The 18,406-nt window shown below is 60.9% G+C and overlaps 4 protein-coding genes and 1 pseudogene across 5 annotated transcripts; all 5 read right to left on the reverse strand.

Annotated features, from left to right (window-relative positions):
* Window positions 1–833: 833 nt before the first annotated feature.
* LINJ_23_1030 lies at window positions 834–3,644 on the reverse strand (annotated as a pseudogene). Its single transcript has one exon. A coding segment is annotated over exon 1 (2,811 nt).
* A 1,223-nt stretch (window positions 3,645–4,867) lies between these two features.
* On the reverse strand, window positions 4,868–7,198 carry LINJ_23_1040 (conserved hypothetical protein; the record flags this gene model as incomplete). The annotated part of the gene is made up of 1 exon (XM_001465741.1): window positions 4,868–7,198. One exon carries the CDS (start codon window positions 7,196–7,198, stop codon window positions 4,868–4,870), a length of 2,331 nt encoding a protein of 776 aa, XP_001465778.1.
* Window positions 7,199–8,329: 1,131 nt separating this feature from the next.
* LINJ_23_1050 (alcohol dehydrogenase, zinc-containing-like protein) lies at window positions 8,330–9,352 on the reverse strand (the record flags this gene model as incomplete). The annotated part of the gene is made up of 1 exon (XM_001465742.2): window positions 8,330–9,352. One exon carries the CDS (start codon window positions 9,350–9,352, stop codon window positions 8,330–8,332), a length of 1,023 nt encoding a protein of 340 aa, XP_001465779.2.
* Window positions 9,353–11,619: 2,267 nt separating this feature from the next.
* LINJ_23_1060 (beta-fructosidase-like protein) lies at window positions 11,620–13,278 on the reverse strand (the record flags this gene model as incomplete). The annotated part of the gene is made up of 1 exon (XM_001465743.1): window positions 11,620–13,278. The coding sequence occupies one exon, from the start codon at window positions 13,276–13,278 to the stop codon at window positions 11,620–11,622; it is 1,659 nt and encodes a 552-aa protein (XP_001465780.1).
* A 3,239-nt stretch (window positions 13,279–16,517) lies between these two features.
* LINJ_23_1070 (beta-fructosidase-like protein) lies at window positions 16,518–18,059 on the reverse strand (the record flags this gene model as incomplete). The annotated part of the gene is made up of 1 exon (XM_001465744.1): window positions 16,518–18,059. The coding sequence occupies one exon, from the start codon at window positions 18,057–18,059 to the stop codon at window positions 16,518–16,520; it is 1,542 nt and encodes a 513-aa protein (XP_001465781.1).
* Window positions 18,060–18,406: the final 347 nt, after the last annotated feature.

The raw sequence follows: 18,406 nt of genomic DNA on the forward strand, positions 1-18,406 counted from the left end.
GGGCGCGTAAACAAGTATACGCCAAGCGAGCACGCAAGACGAAATCGTTTACTCGACGTCCCACAGTGTTTCGTCGGCCTGGCTGATGAAACAGCGGGAGTGGTGGTGGGTAGGAAGAGGGCTTTAAGTTGTCGCTGGCGCGCCAAAGAGGGGATTTGTGGAGCTTCCTCCTTCTCTTTCGTTGCGCGCCCCCGCATCGCCGCGTGAGGTACAGGGACGAGAACGCGCAGGTAGTGAGGTGAGAACAAACAAAAATTTTGACCGAAGCACATGTGTGCCGAAGTGGATAGCGTGCATGGAGGTGGTGGTGGATAAAAGAGAGAAGACGAGGGGGGTGGAGGAGATGAGGGTGTAAGGCAGTACACGCCGAAAAGGGGGAGAGTCATCCGAGTAGCATGGGAGCAGAGGCGTGCAGGCGTGCTTGATCACGGTGACCGCGCGCACACATGAAAAGAGCGGAAGAGGAGATGATGAGTTCGTCACGCAATCATATTTGTTCGCGCCTCCGGCGTACCTTTTTGCTTTGCTCGATACATTCGCGTTTTGGGGGGAGGGGGAGGGGGAAGGAAGGCGCACTTCCCAGCCGAAGGTACGCAACGGGACGCGTGCGTCGTGAGAGCCGCAGCGGGGGAGGGGAGAGTGGAGCGAGGCGGTGGAGAAGCTAAAACCACGAAACAGTAGCAAAAGAAGGCGAAGTAAAAAATGTGCGGCCTGGTCCCTGCCGTCGGCCCCCTGCCACAGTCCTCTCCTTCTTAGGCAGCAGCCGACAGTGCGCACCTTGTTGAGCTGACCCGTATCATGCGCTCCAGCTCCCATAGGATCGTCTGCCGCTCCTCTCGCCTAAAACCGGCGATCTGAAGAATCGCCTCCTGATCGCCACCACCCCAGCGCCACAGCTCTGCTATGGTGGGGAGTCGGTGAACGCGCAGGCGCATGCCCACCTCCTGCAGAAGAGGCGTGAGCAGTGGCGGGTATAGGAGTAAGTCCCCATCGTCATGGCGATCGCGCTCAGGGTGCTCGTGAGAATGCGAGCGCCGAGGTGGTGAAGTTCTCCTTGAATGCCCCATCGACGGCGTCCCCGTGCGATGGTCGCTTGCCGTCCGATGATGCAAGAGACCATCGTGGTCTGAGCTGCGTGTTCGCGCACCATTCTCAACATCGGTGGTGACGTCCTCGTGCACGTGCGAGTCCACCAAGCCGTTCCTGCCTTCCATATGAACGCGCGACGCGTCAGCGGCGCCTTCACTGGAGCCGTGCGCACAAGCGGCAGCCACGGCCGAATTTGCACAGGAGAACGTACTTTGCTCTGAGGCACGAGACGGCAGTCGGGCGTGGTGCAGCGGCGCAGACTCAGCCTGAAACCCCCCTCCCTCCGCTGCCCCGTCGGCGTGGTCGTTCAACTGCCACCGCTGCCCACGCTTCTTCGTCGTCGTCGCCATCATTATCGCCGCAGCTCGCGTCGGTCAAGGAGCACCGATGGTCGAGCGTCACCTCTGTCTCTTCCTCTGCGTACACGGCCACGTCAGTGCCCACTCACGACGCGCCTCTGCCGGCGCTTTCCCTTTTGGCCCATGCGCCTCTCGGGCCAAGGCCCTCGACAAGCAGACCCTCCTCCGCCTCTCCCACGCCCTGCAGCACCGCGTTCAGCCCTCGCACCGACGTCGTGTGCAGCGGTGCATGCTCTGCCCAATACAAGCGTCGCTCATCTGGGCGGAGAGGCAGCCCGGTGACGCGACGAGTGGAATGCAGCTGCGCAGACCGCGCCGTTGCGCGCGCCCTGCGCAGCTGGGCAAGTCCGCTGAGCTTGTCGGCCCAAGCGAACGCCCCACTTCTGATCTGTCGCTTCGTCGCTACGGAGCTGGAGTTGGCTCGTGCATCCATCGAGGCGTGAGGGCCACCATCGCCGTGGCGGTAAGACACCACCCTTGCCGCAGCTTCCGCCGCCATGGACTGCAGATATACAGCCGGCACCTCATTTGGCTTTCGTGGCAGTCCCGATATGGGGTCGTACAGCTCACTTGGACGCGAGGCTCTGACACGCAGCCGCGCTGTCGTGTGCATCAGACTAGCGTCGCCACCGCCGCCGTCCGCCCGCTCCACGATCGACTCCCTCAAGGCGCCTCGCACACGATCGTAGCGTGCGCTCAGCGGGCCGTGCCGCAGCTGCGCCGGGTCAATACCCGTCTCGGCAGCTACAGCTTGTCTATACGCAGCCAGCGTAGGTGCAGACGCGTGGTTGCTGGCACCGTATATCAGAGAGCACGGGACGGCATTGACAGCGCACTCAATGGCGTGTCAGTCCGCCGCCGTCTGCGGCAGCGCCGCAAGACCATTTCAGTTTGCCTGCACCGGCACCGCCTTCCCCGCGCCGCGTTGTGGAACAGCGAAGCCGGAAGGGTGGTTGAAGCTCTCCTGGTACACGCGAAGGCGGCATGTGGACGCAGCGGTGGTGGCCAGCACGTTGTTGAACACCACGCGTCGTGGCATCGCCTCCGTGTCGCTGTCGGACGCTGTCTCCATTGACGACGAGGTGGTGCACAAGGTGCCCCGCGGTCGCACCGAATCCACGGATGGAGACGTAGAGAAGACACCATTGAAAAGAGCATATCGAGAAGACATACATCCGGACTGCCGTCCAAGCCGGTGAACAGGAGCACATGCACCGCGAAGCCCGAGACCAGCCCTCGAGCTCCTTGTCTCAGCATCACCAAGGCGATACGCGCCAGGGTTCACAAACCCCAGCGGTGACGCACCCCCATCTGCCTCCTGCAGCTTGTTCAACGAGGTGTTGAGGTCGCCTGCAATCGGGCGGAGGGCGAACGAGGCCGTGGTAGACAGCCCTTGATCGCGCTACGCGCGCGTGATCGCAGCGTCGGCGGAGCCGGTGTCGATGGCCATGGCAGCCGGTGCTCCTCGCCGAGGCCTCGCTCTGCCTGTCCTGTGTGAGGCGTTACGTCGTCAGCGCCGGCCCTCCGCTGAAGCATGGAACGGGAAAAATGGTGAGTCGAACCTCTCACGAGAAGATCACTGTCTGCCTCTATTCCTCCAGGCAGCCACCACGGCGGCGTCGGATATCGCTGCCCGGCTCTGTCCAGGCGATGATGGTGAAGCTGTTCAGCTAGGCATGCCTCCGGTGTAACCGCGTGCGTGGAGGATGACGGCACTTGTCGGTGCTGCCGTGAGGTTTTGGAGAGCGGCATTGAGGCTTTCGTACTAATACCAACCGACGAAGAGCTGTGCATATGAGACCCGGAAGGATTACGCAACGGCCCCTCAGGTGATGCCGCCGCCGCTGTGTGCCGCTCCCGCACTGCTGCCTGTTCACAATCGCGAACACGTGTAGGCCGCTGGCTGCAGTAAAGGACAGCAGCGGGCGAGGATCGCCCATCTGTGACAGGGGAGTCTCTTTCCACAGGGCATTGTGAGTCCAGTGCAAAAGAAGGGAGCAGCTGCGAGGAACGGGGACACGGCGCACAGAGCATCATCCCCGCCGAAGCATCCACGTAGCGTTCTTGATTCGGCAGGGACGAAGATACGACGGCATTAAGTACGTGCGGTGCCGTGGAGACCGGCGCCGCAGCGGGACGGGCTGCGCTCGAGGCGTGCACGCGGCCACTGTGCTCTCTCAGCAGCCGACCCATGCGCCACTAAAGTGAGGGAAAGAGCGAGAAGGTGAAAGATCGGCAACCACAGCAACAAGGAGCGCCGTCGGCGACAGGGTGCCGAAGGCGGGAGAGGAAGAAGCCGCACAAAGCCGCCCAGAGGTCTACACAGACAAGAGACACAAAAAAATCCACAACAAGCAGGGGCGCAGCAAGAGGCAGCTTGTGTGTGTGTGTGTGTGAAAAGCGGGCTGGCGCGTGCGTGTATCTGTATCCGTGCATATATATATATATATATATGAGCGCGTCCTCGATAAAGTGCGTGTATATCTAGGGCATCTAGTCTAGTTGTGCACAAGTTGGAGAACAAGAGAAGTGCCTGCGTATGTGCAGGTACACAGGCAGAGGGAGAGGGGGGCACGCACCCACTCCTACAGGCTTCAAATTCAATGGAAAAAGAACGCACCACTGTGGGGCTGAGTCGAGGAGGGGGAGGTAGAGAGGGTGAGCCAAGTGAAGGGTCACTCGCGAACAAAAGCGTGTGCTGTGATGATATGTGCACGGTGTGGTTGGGTGTGTCGTTTTCCAGTGGCGGGGGAACGCACACGCAGCCGGCGACGGCATCGAGGAGGCAAAATCGAAGAAAAAAATAAGCGGCATTCATGTACATGTGTGTGTGTGTGTCAGGGATGCACGGAGGCGCAGCAGAAGGGGATGAATGCGAGATCACGGGAGTGTAAGCATAGCAGGAAGAAGACACACGCGCTCGCGCGTGTGCTGAATCGAGTCTCCCTCGGCATATCTTTACTATCCAAAAGTGCACACGCACGAAAACACAACCGCATAGCCAAGGAGAGGGAGGTGAGAGGGGAGGGGTGGGCGTTGTTCAACAACAACACGCAACACCAGAAGCATCTGATGTTTCCTGCCTTGCTCTCGGGAGGGGTAGAAGAATGGGACAGGGGTGCGGCCGCTGTTGCCACCCCGCTCCTCCCGTCCGCCACCGCCCCTCCCCGATCGTCCCTCCACCTCAGAAGATTTCATTTCGTCGGTGGAAACTCGGTGTGCAGCTTGCAGCTCTGTGACGATATTGAAAACGCGTGCAGGCAACGGACCTTAGCGCATCACATCTCCTCCAACTTTCGCGTTCTACTCCGCGCGCGCTCGCGAACCGAACGACTCTCTCTCTGTCTGTCTCTCTCCCTCGTGCACCGCAGCCTTGGAGAAGGGCGGAAGAGCTCTTTCTTCTCGGCGATGCCCGTCGCTCACCGTTGCTGTCGCGGCTCCATCATCTGCAGCTGCCGCAGGAGCTCCCTGTCGCGCGGTTCCACTTCAGCCGGTCGCATATCCGGCTGCTGTGCGATAAAGCGAATCGGCCCGTCCCGAAGCGGACGCGGCTCCTTGTCGATGGGCATTGAATACGTCGTCGCCTGCTCCATGCGCTCGAGGAACTCTTTCATGGCGCGCCCCGTCTCCTCAACCAGGTCCTGTGCCTCCGGTGTCTGCTCATCCAGTGCCGCAATCTCGGCAGCCGTTGCGATCATGTCGGCCTCGCTTGCCCCTTCCTCCACCATGTAAGACATGAGCCGGTAGCGATCCATCATGCGGTCGCACAGCTCGTAGCGGTGCGCGGCCTTGTAGAAGTTCGCCAGCGTAACGATGACCCGCACGTTGAACGGCTCCAGCTCCATCGCGCGGCGGGCAGCGATAATGGCGTCGCTAAGGTTTCGCTTTGGGTCTTCCTTGTGCATCAGCAGCGCTAGCGTCTCCCACGGCGCGGCGCACGTCGGGAATTCAGCCATGGCCTCCATGCACAGCCGCCGCCCGAGTGCTGGCGAGTCGTGCGCGCGGTCGCTCACGTACTGGAAAAAGGCCTCGCGGTAGTTGGCGTCCTGATCGTCGAGGACGTCTGGCGGCTCGCTGAGCCGGCTGCTCTCTGTCGGCGGCACCCCCTCAGCAATGTCTTTAGGGGCCGCAGCAGCACCGCGACGCGCGTTGGCTGCCTGAGGTAGCAGTGCGCCTGCCTCCGTAGCACGTCCCTGCGCCTCCAACTCGGCTGTCGCAGCCGCCGTGGGCCTCGTTGCAGAGGCACTGAGCATGCTGTTGCACTCGGCATGCAACGACGACGGCGCAGACGATCTCAGAGTCACGCTCGACGACGCACACACACGAGCGCGGTGCGCAGACGAGTTTGCCCGATAGAGCTGCATCAGCTGCTCGCAAATTTTGTAGCTTTCATGCACGCGGCCAGCGCTGCGAAGTGCAGAGTGCAGCTTAACGAGCGTGAAGAAGTGGAATCGGGTCGACTCAGGCAGCATTTCATGAATGCGGCGCGCCATCAGCGCCTTCAGAAACGCGATCACAAGGGAGAGCGCGAACGTGCGAGCCTTCGGGGAGATGTCGGCCGAGTCGAAGCGCACGGCGAAGTGCTGCTCATCGACAGCGCGGAAAAGCGCTTCGAGCAGTCGACATGCGTAGTCGCGGTCGAGGACCCGCACAATGGGCCCCATCGCTTCGATGAAAAACCGCGACGCGGCGCCCTCGCCGTCGGACGAGCACTTCTGCGCGGCCGCCTCGACGATGAGATCGGACAAGAGGGACAGCGCCACCTCCACTGGGGCGACCTGAGGTAGCGTCGTGTAGGCTGGCGTTGGCCTGCGGGCAGCACCCGTGCCAGCCGTCGTCGCCACGGCGTCCGCGGGAGACACTGACGAGGATGGTGACGAAGATGGTTGTTGCGGTGTAGACTTTGACGCCGCAGCAGCGTCCGGGCTCACTGTCGCGCAAGGCTCCTCGGCGCAATGGGCGTCGACAGCCGGCACCTTATCGGATGCAGAGGCAGGATGCAGCCGCCCCTCCTCCGCCGCCTTGGTGTACTCCTTGGCCAGGTAGTCTAGCAGCACGCGTATCCGCGGTACCCATCCCTCGATGCCCGTGTACAGCTCCAGTAGTGACTCCACGGCGTCCACATTCGTGACATCGTCGGCCAAGATGTCGTAGAGCATCATCTCCGCCTCATCACACCGCTCCAGCCGGCGGTACGTGAGGCCCAAAAGGTAGCGCACGTGGTTCACATCAGCAGTCGTGATGATCGTCTTTTCGGGGATCAGCGCCTCAGGCGGCAGCTCCTCCGCCTCCACGGCTTGTGACAAGTATGCGTCATCCGTCTCGTGCACAGGTGCTTGTGGCGTGTCGCGGCCCGGTCGCTCGATGACCTCCGTGCCGTCCGCCTGTGGAACCACGCGGTAAGCGGGTGTGCTGGGCACGTTGACCTGGAAAGCGTTCTCACGGTTCTGCAGGCGCTGCTGGCGCTGCTGCCACTTCAAGAGGAGTACCCGCTGCGTGCTCATCGGCTTCTCCACCTCCTGGCCGACCACCTTGAGAAGGGCACTTAGCTCCTCGAGCAGCGCGTCTGCCGCGTGCTGCAAGTCTGCCTGTGTGCTTGCCTTGCTAACTACCGTGTGCTTCAACTCTTGAATGCGCAGAGTTGTGTAGCCGGGGTAGGCCAGCTCCTCCCGCTCCAGCAGCTCACGCTCGCGCTCCAGCGCCTCCAATGTAGCGACTCCGACGCGGCTAACGCTGTCGTACCGCGGCATCGTCACGGGGTGCGCACGAGGGTCTTGTATGTAGCCCGACGGCGTATCGGCGAGGGTGTTGCGTACGATGTTGCGCTCGTAGCAGACACGCGTGGCACGCAGCAACCCAGGGCCAAGATCAAGGCCGCCTAGCAAATCTGTTAGCGCTACATGGCTACTGCGAAGTCTGCGCGCGGCGTCGTAGTGTGTGTTTCTATGCTGCTGCACCGCTGATCGCGATGCCGCACTGCGACTTCGCTGCCGCGAACGTAGGAGAACTTCCACAAGTGAGGCCACGAATGGAGACGGAGTTGGTGGTGACGATGATGCTGCTGCTTGTGCAACGGCGAGAGCGCTAGACCCTGTCATCGCTGGAAGCAAGGTGATGGGTGCACCAGGAGAGTAAAACCGCGAGCGGAGCCGGTCGCTCATTGTCACGAAGCTAGACGACCAGGCACTGAACAGAGACGCTACACGCTGTGGCATCATAGAAGAACGAATGCGTAGGGTGGGTGAGGGAGGGGGAGATGAAGATGGGGTGGGCATTCAGGAGGACGGAGATGCACACCAGGCTGGAAGAAATCGGCGGCTCGCCAGCGCCGACAGAGAGGTGAGACGCACCGGCATGGCGGGTGTGAAGAGGCGTTTGCAGTGACAAGACGCATTACATGTGCTACAGACACACGCAGGGTCAAAGAGTTAGAGTCGAGGGGGAAACGAGGAATACGGGCGGAGCTGTTGAAGCACACGGGCGGAGTAGTTGGCTGATCGCCTGTGTTGCTTGCCTCACGTACGTGCCCGTGCACACAGGTGCACACTTCGCACACCGCGCTCTGTGCTTCGGTTAGGGATCTTCGTATTGGATGTCGTCGTTGTCGCGTCATACCGCCAAAGGAAAGCGAGGGAGGAAGAAGGGAGATGAGCCGAAAAGACAGTACGCACATGGCACGCGTGTGCAGAAGAGCACCAAAGGATAATACAAGCTGAGATGCGCAACGGCAGGGTTGGAATACACGAAGATCGGGTGCAAAACACATCAAGTGACCCCCCCCTCTTCTCCTCTTTCCTTGAGCGAAGAGGGAGGGAAAGCACCCACTAGAAACTTCCTCAGTGTTTCTACTGTGTCCAGCCTCGTTCCTGGTCCCTCCTCTTCTACATGCTCAGCTTTGATGGCTCACAAACGGTCAAGACCACCTTGCCGTGGCCGTGGTTCTCCGCGAGAAACTTGTACGCGTTGGTCACCTCCTCCAGCGGGAAGGTGCGGTCCACGATCGTACAGATGATGCGTTCGCTCATGTAGGGCACGATCTCGCGCTCGAAGGAGGTGACGAGGCCGGCCTTGTACTGGTCACTGCGGCAGTGCAGCTTGGAGAAGGTGATCTTAGCCCTCTCCCGAAAGAGCGGCAGGGCATTCATGTGCACCAACGCCCCGCCCATGAAGGCAATGACAATGAGATGGCCATTGGGGGCGAGCACTTGGGCATTCTCACTGAGGTACGTTCCACCAAACACTGGATCGACAATCACGTTCACACTCTCCTCGCCGAAGAGGCGCTTCAGCTTCGGCGCAAAGGCCAAGCCAAGCTCGTCCGGCGTGCGGCTCAGCGTCACGCTTGCGTGCGCCTTGCACACATCCAGCTTCTCCTCGGAAGAGGTCGTGATAGCGGTTGCTTTGAAGTACTTCTCCGTGATCTGTGCCGACGCGCTGCCGATGTCGCTGGCACCGGCGTGAATCAGCACTTTTTGCCCCCGCTTCACCTTTCCATGGCGATGAAGAATCTGCCACGCCCTGATGAACATCTCTGGGATGGCGGCGGCCTCCGTGAAGGTGTAGCCTTGCGGCATCGCCATCACACAGCCCATGTGCGCTACGGCGTAGTCTGCGTAGCCACCGCCGGGCAGCAGTGCCATCACCCGATCGCCCTCCTTGACTCTACCTGCCACGTCCGAGCCTACCTGCTCTACGATACCCGCCACCTCCAGTCCTAAAAGTTCGTTCGCACCGTCTGGTGGCGCATAGTTATCGCGCCGCTGCGACACACCTGCCCGATTCACGCCAGCTGCCATGACCTTTATAAGCACATCCGTTCCCTTCTTCACGGCCGCCTTGGGGACCTCGCTGATGGACATTGTGGCAATGCCGCCGAGGCCCTTCAACGTTACTGCACGCATCATGGCTTTCTCAACTAAAATGTCAACGTCTCGTCGTGGTGGTGGTGTTTGTTGTGTGTGAGTGTTGGAGAGAGAAGGGCTCGCAGAAAGCGAGCGAGGGAAGGGGGGTTGCCGGGAGGTTCGTCTACTTATGAGCGCAGGCACCGGCCGCGGGAGCAGCAGAAAACGAATCAACTCGAAAGAACTGCGCGCGTGTGTAATCAGGGATGGTGAAGGTGGAAGACGCACCGCACTTCTCTCATTATCTGTGTGTGTGTGTGTGTGTGTGTGTGTGTGGACAGACAGAGAGAAAAGCGGCGGAGGACAAGTATCTTGTGTACACCTCTCCGGCCTGTCCTCGCCGTTACATAACAACGACCTCAGCGGAGCCGCAGAAGGAAGACAGCCACAGAGAAGCAAGCACAGACACGCCTACAAGCTTCCTTTACCTTCACGCCCACTGCGTGTTCGACGATGCATAACGTAGCGATCAGCTGTGTGGAGAGCAGTGTTACTCGCAAGACGAGCTGTCGGGATCGCAGAGAGAGATGATGATGATGAGCGCTCAGACGGGAGCGCGGTCAGGGGGTGGGGAAGACAACGAAAAGCGGAGGCACACGTCTGCTCGATTTGAGACTGTGCGGAGCAATGAGTTTATATGCGGACGTGTGTTCTTTAGCGCTTGCGGAGCAGACTTCGCCTTTCGTTAAGGAGAACACCTCCTCTCCTTCGCCAACGTGCCGAGCACAGATAGAGTGCAGAGGAAAAACGGAGAGAAAGGGGAAGGCAAGCGAGAGGAGAAGTGCGTTGCACCAACGCCATTAAGCGAGTCCACATGTTCGTCGCAGCCCACCCGACTTCGAGGAGGAGGATGGGGGCGGTGTCTGCGCGGTCGTGCCGCCTACACACCGAGAGGGGCATGCCAGCAGGCATGGAGCGTGTCTTTCATGCAAGAGCATACATACGCGTGTATATGCTGGTGTCTTTGCACAAGGACGACCACGGAGCCACATGACTTTCAGCATTCTGTCTCACCTGATGGAGCCCGGAGGGAGTCCACATGGCCAGTGGGAACTCCAAACATACCGACGACAGCAGTCACAAGACCCAAAAGGGCAACAAGGTTGCTGCAGCCCTTTCCCTGAAGAAAATCGAGACTAGAACTCGCGCCCCCAGCAACAATAACGCTGTCGTGTCCATTGGACACTTTTTCTGCGTCCTCAGCGCACCCACTCGCTGCCCAGACAAGCGTGCGGCCAACGCCACGCCCGAGCCGCCGCCCGCCCGCCGGCCTGCCACAGGCCCCCATCGCCTCCTGCACTGCAGCCGTAGGCGCACACGCGGTACAGCAATGCGCCGACTCAGTCCGCCCAGCGCCGCCTCTGCCTCAAACTCTACACAGCACCCGCCGCCTCGCAGGCCGCCGCGCAGCCGCTCCCATCGTGCCACCAGTCGCCACCCACGTGGTGCAGCCCGTACGCGGTGGCACGCCGGCCCCGCACCAGTGGGCAGTGCGAGGGCGGGGGGCGGGATGCGCTCCAGCCACGCTGACACGCTGCCCATCATCTGGACGGTACAGACGTGTGCGCTGGCGCAGGTCGCTCCGACGCGCCGCCGTCCGGGGCTTCAAACTGTCACCACCGGAAGGTGGCTCGGCATCGGCAGGGGGATGGGGGAAGGGCTGCTGGGCTGCCCCACAGAGTGGGCACTGGTCCCTGATGCCGCGCCAAGGTGGCCGGCAGCATCAGGCGGAAACGAAAAAGTGGTACGAAAAGAATGAAGAATAGAGGCACAGAGATGCGCACACTCAAATGCAGAGACCCATGCATGCATCCGTACACACACACGAGTGCATGCGGGGCATGCGTGCGCTGGTGCAGGCCTCTGCCGTCCCCCCGGAAGCCGGAAAAGAGATGCGACAACGGGTGTGCAACGGCAAATCGAAAGCAGCGACGACAGCACGCTCCCCGAGTGCACACACACGCGCGCAGAGGGGGCTTTCGGGCCTTCCTCTCCGTCCCCCCTCGGCCCTTTTGCGTGTTTCGCCCGTTTCACGTAGCGCGGCCACGGATTGCGGCTGCAGTGAGAAGAGCGGAAGGCACAAGGAGGGGGAGGGCGGAGTTGTCCAGCGGGCGATGGGATCGCCACGGCGTGTGCACCGGAGGGGCGGGCGGGCGGGCGGACGAGACGGGCAAAGCGAAAGAAGGAGGCGCCAATCGTTCGGTGCGCGACACTGCCGACGAGGTCGAGCGTCACGCAGGCGCACGCCTTCTCACGCAGGGCAGGAGGGCTCAGTGCCTCACCGTCGCCTTCAGCTTCCACATGGTACCGCCCACCATGTCCGCAGTCCCGTTGACCGAGAAGACGCGCAGTGCCCGGTCGCCCTCGTCCGGGAAGACGCGGGAAGAGAAGGTGGCCTCGCCGTTGTTCACGAACACCTCAATCGACGAGCGGTCAATGAACACGTGCAGCTGCAGAAGCAAACCCGTCGGCATCTCGCAGGAGCGATACCCACTCAGCATGTGTTGCGGGTAGTGGCGGTTCAGCACCAGCCGTTTCGACTGCGCGTCCACGTACAGCTCTGCCCCTGAGCCGAGCCACAGCCCGTACTTCTCCGCCGTGCTCGTTTCCATGTTGAACGCAATATTGAGCTCGTAGGCAGTGCAGTCCTCCACAAGAAGCACGTCGGTGCTCTCCTGAATTCGCTGAGCGGAAATGGTGGCCTGCGCGCATCGCAGCTGCAGCAGCTCCTTGGGCGGCACCATGCGAACACTGCCCGTGAATGGATCTAAAATCAGCTCCCGTGGCAGCGTCAGGCAGCCGCTCCAGCCGTGTCCGCGCGTCGGCATGGGGCTCTCCCACATGTCCATCCAGCCTATGATGAGACGCCGCCCATCCTTGGTGGGCAGAGTCTGCGGTGCGTAGAAGTCATGGCCGCGATCGATCTCGCGGAAGCGCTGCGTCACGTCGAACGAGGTCAGCCAGCGGGGTCCGCCAACGGCGTGGCCACCGCTAGCGGTGTCCTTCGGCGAGACTGCCTCCCGCTCTGATAACGCCACCGTCACCAATGACGTGTTCCACGAGCCGAGCAGGTAGCCGCTCTGGAACCGATTGCGGTTGGCATAGCCAGCCTTCCGCATCCCTTGCGGCGAGTACAAGAAGACGTCCATCTGATCTAACCGAAAGAGGTCGGGGCACTCCCACATGAACACGTTCTTGTCCTCCGTCATCCCCAGCACCTGCCAGTTCGTGTCGTCCCACTTAAGCAGGTCTTCTGTGGCGAAGAGCAGCAGCTGGCCAAGGTCCTTCGTCACGTCACGGGCACCACACACCATCCACCACCGCCCGTCCTGCTGCCACACCTTCGGGTCACGGAAGTGCACGTACCCCGGTGGCGGGCGCACGACGGCGCCGAGCTTCTCGAAGTTCACGCCGTCGCTGCTGACGGCGACGCACTGCTGCTGGTAAAACGATGCCCCTTCGCCCATGGCGCCGTTGCCGCTGCCTTTCTCACTCTCGGTGCGCCATGTGTGCCCGGTATAGAAAATGTATAGCTTGTTGTTGTAGCTCACCGATGACCCGGAGAAGCAGCCATCATGGTCAAACAGCTCCCCTGGAGCGAGGGCGATGGGCTGGTGCTGCCAGTGCACAAGATCCTCGCTCGTCACGTGGCCCCAGTGCATTGGACCCCAGTTCTCGCTGAAGGGGTTATACTGATAGAATACATGATACAAGCCGTTGTGGTAGCAAAGGCCGCCTGGCACTCCCATCCACCCGGCAAAGGAAGCCATATGGTAGTCCGGGTACCACATCTTGTTCAGCACACTCCAAGCCTTCACGGCCGTGTGATTGGCTACCTCCAGTCGCTCCTCGTGCGACGACTCCTGTTTCAAGTCCGCGATGCCGCTGCTAGTGGCGGTGTCCGTCGCCATAGCTGAAGCAGCTTGCATGAGAGAGGGATATGGGGAGTCGTTAAGAGAATGGGGGCACGCCCTGTTGGCTGCGTCGTCTGCTGGGATGGGTTCCGACGCACGCATGTGCCTCCTCGAAATGTTACGTCAGCTTTTACGCACAGCGAGAAAGAAGACGTGAAAGCGGAAGACGCCACGAGAGGACAGCGGCGAGGTAGAAGGGAAAATCAAGATCACTTGGATTGGGCAACTACACCTCAAATGGCACACCGGTCTCTTCAGTTCTTCGAGCTCCTTTCTTTCCCTATGTATGCTGTTCTCATACCCTTTCCCTCCCCTCAGCCTTCTTGTCTCGTCGTCGTCGGGTATGCCAGTGTGCCGCTGTTCCGGGAGAGCGAGGAAGAGAAGGCAGGAACGAAGGAGAAGGAATGGGTATGGATGAGGGGCGGGGCAGGGCAACGATATTGCTTGCTGTGGTGTGAGCGCAAGCGAATAATAACACAACGAAGGAAGAAGACGCAACACGCAATACAAGACAACACACAGAAGAAGCCCGTGAGAGCGACGAGAAACCAAACGAGACAAGAAGAGGCACAAGATAACGTCAAGCGTTCAGAGCCCGTGTCACGCGGCAAGTGCGACACAGCAGAGGATTCGCAACGGCACAGAGCAAGAAAAGGTTTGAGATATCCAGGGCACAGGACCTCGATCTCGAGGAATGCAAGGACGGTGCAGGGGAAAAGAAGCGACGAGAGCGCGAGGGATGTGGCCACAAGGCGCGCAAGAAAAGAGTAGCACGAACAAAAGCGGGGAGTTGAGGGGAGAGAGGAAAAGGTCTGGATGCAAGCACACACCGACACACACACGCACACACACACACATATATATAGAGATGCACACTTACAAAAAGCGCAACAAGCAACCCCAGGAAGTGGAGGGGCAATCGACAAAAAAAAAAACAGATCGGCCTCCGTTGTTCGTGGTGCGGCCACCGTAAACAGCGAGAGGGGGGAAGGAAGGAAGACGCTCGGTTCACTGGGAATGTGCTGCTTTTGTGTGCTTGCTTCTGCTTTGCGGGTTTACCTTCTCTCTCTCTGCGTGTACGTGTGTGTCCTCCGGCGTGCTCTGCTGTGATGGCAGCGGTCGCTCGGAGATCGCGGGGGCGATCGGATGCGGTTTCGCTTCGCCACGTTGCTTTTTTTTCCTTTCGGCTCGTTCTGTTCTGGTCGAGCACCCTGGCAGAGAAGAAAAACACCGCCCCCTCCCCTCACGCAAGACACCAATGATGATGAGAGCGGGAGAGGATGCAGGCACACACACGCATAGAGGGAGGGAGAGACAGAGACAAGCACACGGCACTGTCCCTCTGTGTGTGGTTCAAAATATTTTGTCTTCCGCGAGTGCTCGACGAACGCAGAAGGAGCGTAACCGCGTGTCCGTGCGATTACAAGCAGGATGGCTCGTATGGGGGTATGTGTGGGGAGTGAGATTGTCGAGGAGAGGGGAATGAGCGCGTCGTGGAGATGGGGGTCGGGGAGGGGGGAGGTATGCCGCTGTACCCGCGCGCATACGCAGCCGCGTGAATGTTTACACGCTTCTGTATGTCAACCGTCGACAGAAACCAACAAGCCTAACTAAATATTGTACGGCAAGGAAGAAGAGGCTTGTGAGCGCGAGGAAATCCGAAAGAGAGAGAGGGCGTATGCGGGCTGACTCCGGATTCAGAATGGCTCGCTCACAGCAGACACCTTGGTCGGCAAATGGGGGAGGGCGGCAGCGAGGGCTACGCTCTGCTACAGATGTAAAATGTGGAGAATTTTTCGTTTTCTTTTCCACATGATACGTGCTAGCACGTTTTGTGAGCGTGCGGGCGTGTTCGAAGAAGAGCGCATGTGCGAGGCGAAGAGGAAGAGTAGGGGAAACGGGTGCGTGTGTATGTGTGTGTGTGAGACGTGGTGAACAACAAAGAGGGAGGGAGGGACGCCAACATGGCGGTAAATCATCTGCGCACCCGCCGATGCACGACGCGTGCTCATCGCCTCTGCGGAGGAAGCGCAGCGGCGAGAAAATCAGATGCAGAGAGAGAGGAGAGAACGGGACCGTGCACGGAATGGAAAAGCACCGGAAGACACTCGAAAGAATACGACGAAAGAAAACAAAGGTGAGAAGAAGAGGAGCACAGGCAGGAGTTGCTTTCTCCGGCGTCCTCAGCGCACCCACTCGCTGCCCAGACAAGCGTGCGGCCAACGCCACGCCCGAGCCGCCACCCGCCCGCCGGCCTGCCACAGGCCCCCATCGCCTCCTGCACTGCAGCCGTAGGCGCACACGCGGTACAGCAATGCGCCGACTCAGTCCGCCCAGCGCCGCCTCTGCCTCAAACTCTACACAGCACCCGCCGCCTCGCAGGCCGCCGCGCAGCCGCTCCCATCGTGCCACCAGTCGCCACCCACGTGGTGCAGCCCGTACGCGGTGGCACGCCGGCCCCGCACCAGTGGGCAGTGCGAGGGCGGGGGGCGGGATGCGCGCCAGCCACGCTGACACGCTGCCCATCATCTGGACGGTACAGACGTGTGCGCTGGCGCAGGTCGCTCCGACGCGCCGCCGTCCGGGGCTTCAAACTGTCACCACCGGAAGGTGGCTCGGCATCGGCAGGGGGATGGGGGAAGGGCTGCTGGGCTGCCCCACAGAGTGGGCACTGGTCCCTGATGCCGCGCCAAGGTGGCCGGCAGCATCAGGCGGAAACGAAAAAGTGGTACGAAAAGAATGAAGAATAGAGGCACAGAGATGCGCACACTCAAATGCAGAGACCCATGCATGCATCCGTACACACACACGAGAGCATGCGGGGCATGCGTGCGCTGGTGCAGGCCTCTGCCGTCCCCCCGGAAGCCGGAAAAGAGATGCGACAACGGGTGTGCAACGGCAAATCGAAAGCAGCGACGACAGCACGCTCCCCGAGTGCACACACACGCGCGCAGAGGGGGCTTTCGGGCCTTCCTCTCCGTCCCCCCTCGGCCCTTTTGCGTGTTTCGCCCGTTTCACGTAGCGCGGCCACGGATTGCGGCTGCAGTGAGAAGAGCGGAAGGCACAAGGAGGGGGAGGGCGGAGTTGTCCAGCGGGCGATGGGATCGCCACGGCGTGTGCACCGGAGGGGCGGGCGGGCGGGCGGACGAGACGGGCAAAGCGAAAGAAGGAGGCGCCAATCGTTCGGTGCGCGACACTGCCGACGAGGTCGAGCGTCACGCAGGCGCACGCCTTCTCACGCAGGGCAGGAGGGCTCAGTGCCTCACCGTCGCCTTCAGCTTCCACATGGTACCGCCCACCATGTCCGCAGTCCCGTTGACCGAGAAGACGCGCAGTGCCCGGTCGCCCTCGTCCGGGAAGACGCGGGAAGAGAAGGTGGCCTCGCCGTTGTTCACGAACACCTCAATCGACGAGCGGTCAATGAACACGTGCAGCTGCAGAAGCAAACCCGTCGGCATCTCGCAGGAGCGATACCCACTCAGCATGTGTTGCGGGTAGTGGCGGTTCAGCACCAGCCGTTTCGACTGCGCGTCCACGTACAGCTCTGCCCCTGAGCCGAGCCACAGCCCGTACTTCTCCGCCGTGCTCGTTTCCATGTTGAACGCAATATCGAGCTCGTAGGCAGTGCAGTTCGCGAGGATCTGTGCATCGTTGTTATTCTCTACGAGGAGGGTAGGCACAATCATCATCTCAGGAGTACGCAGGCCGACCAGCTCACGCGCCGGCAGCATTCGAAGCTGTCCTGTTGCCTCATTATAGCTTAGCTCCCGCGGCAGCGTCAGGCAGCCGCTCCAGCCATACTGCTTTGTCGGCATGGGGCTTTCCCACATGTTGCACCACGCCATCAACATTCTCCTCTGGCCATCGGCGGCGAGGAAAGTCTGTGCTGCGTAGAAGTCATGGCCGCGATCAAGCTCACGGAACTCCCGCTGCACCCTCCACGGGCCGCCAGGCGTCCACTGCCCGACGGTATACCCGTTCTGGAACCGATTGCGGTAGTTGTACTCGCTGGCCTTTTTCCCTTGAGGGCAGAAAAGAAGCAGCTTCATATCCTCGCGGCTGCCGATCGTAAAGTAATCGGGGCACTCCCACATGAACACGTTCTTGTCCTCCGTCATCCCCAGCACCTGCCAGTTCGTGTCGTCCCACTTAAGCAGGTCTTCTGTGGCGAAGAGCAGCAGCTGGCCAAGGTCCTTCGTCACGTCACGGGCACCACACACCATCCACCACCGCCCGTCCTGCTGCCACACCTTCGGGTCACGGAAGTGCACGTACCCCGGTGGCGGGCGCACGACGGCGCCGAGCTTCTCGAAGTTCACGCCGTCGCTGCTGACGGCGACGCACTGCTGCTCAAAGATAGCGTCCGGGTTGCTTGGCGTCGCCGCCTCAAGCACGAAGTGGCCCGTATAGAAGACGTACATCCTGTCTTCGTGCACGACGGCGGTGCCAGAGAAGCAGCCGTCGCGATCACACGCGTCTCCTGGTGCCAGCGCCGCCTTTTCGTGCTGCCAGTGCACAAGATCCTCGCTCGTCAAGTGGCCCCAGTGCATTGGACCCCACTCGGCACTGTACGGGTGGTACTGGTAAAAAACGTGGTAGTGATCGCGGAAGTGCACCAGCCCCGTTGGGTCGTTCATCCACCCCGTGTGCGGTGCAAGGTGGTAGTCGGGATACCATGTACAGTTCGTCGAGGAGTCCCATCGGGCAGCGGCCTCCCGGTCCGCGGCCGCGAGCCGCTCGGCATGGGTGCCGCGCGGAGCGTAGGCCGGCGCGCGCTGCTGCGCTTGAGAGCTCATCGTCGTCGTGTCGTTCTTGCGGGAGTAAAGAAGAAGGGAACGAGCGCGGAGAAGAGCACCGAAGGCGCGGCGAGACACTCGCATACGATGACGCAAATCTTGCACTGCGCTGATGGCCTATAGCCGTTGAGTCAGCAGCAGCAGAGGAAGTATGGTGATAGGCGCAGGTTACTGGCCAGAACGACGATGCGCGGGTGTGCGCGTCTTGTACATGGATGCGAAGCAAAATGAGTAGGAGCAGGGGACGGGGCCGATGAGGGGTTGTTGCGGTGATGGTAAAACGGCTACCTCAGAGACTGAGTTTGTATGATGATTGTTCCTTTCCCGTATTTACTGTAATGTTTTGG

This window comes from Leishmania infantum, chromosome 23, assembly GCF_000002875.2.
Source record: "Leishmania infantum JPCM5 genome chromosome 23".
NCBI classification, from domain to species: domain Eukaryota; phylum Euglenozoa; class Kinetoplastea; order Trypanosomatida; family Trypanosomatidae; genus Leishmania; species Leishmania infantum.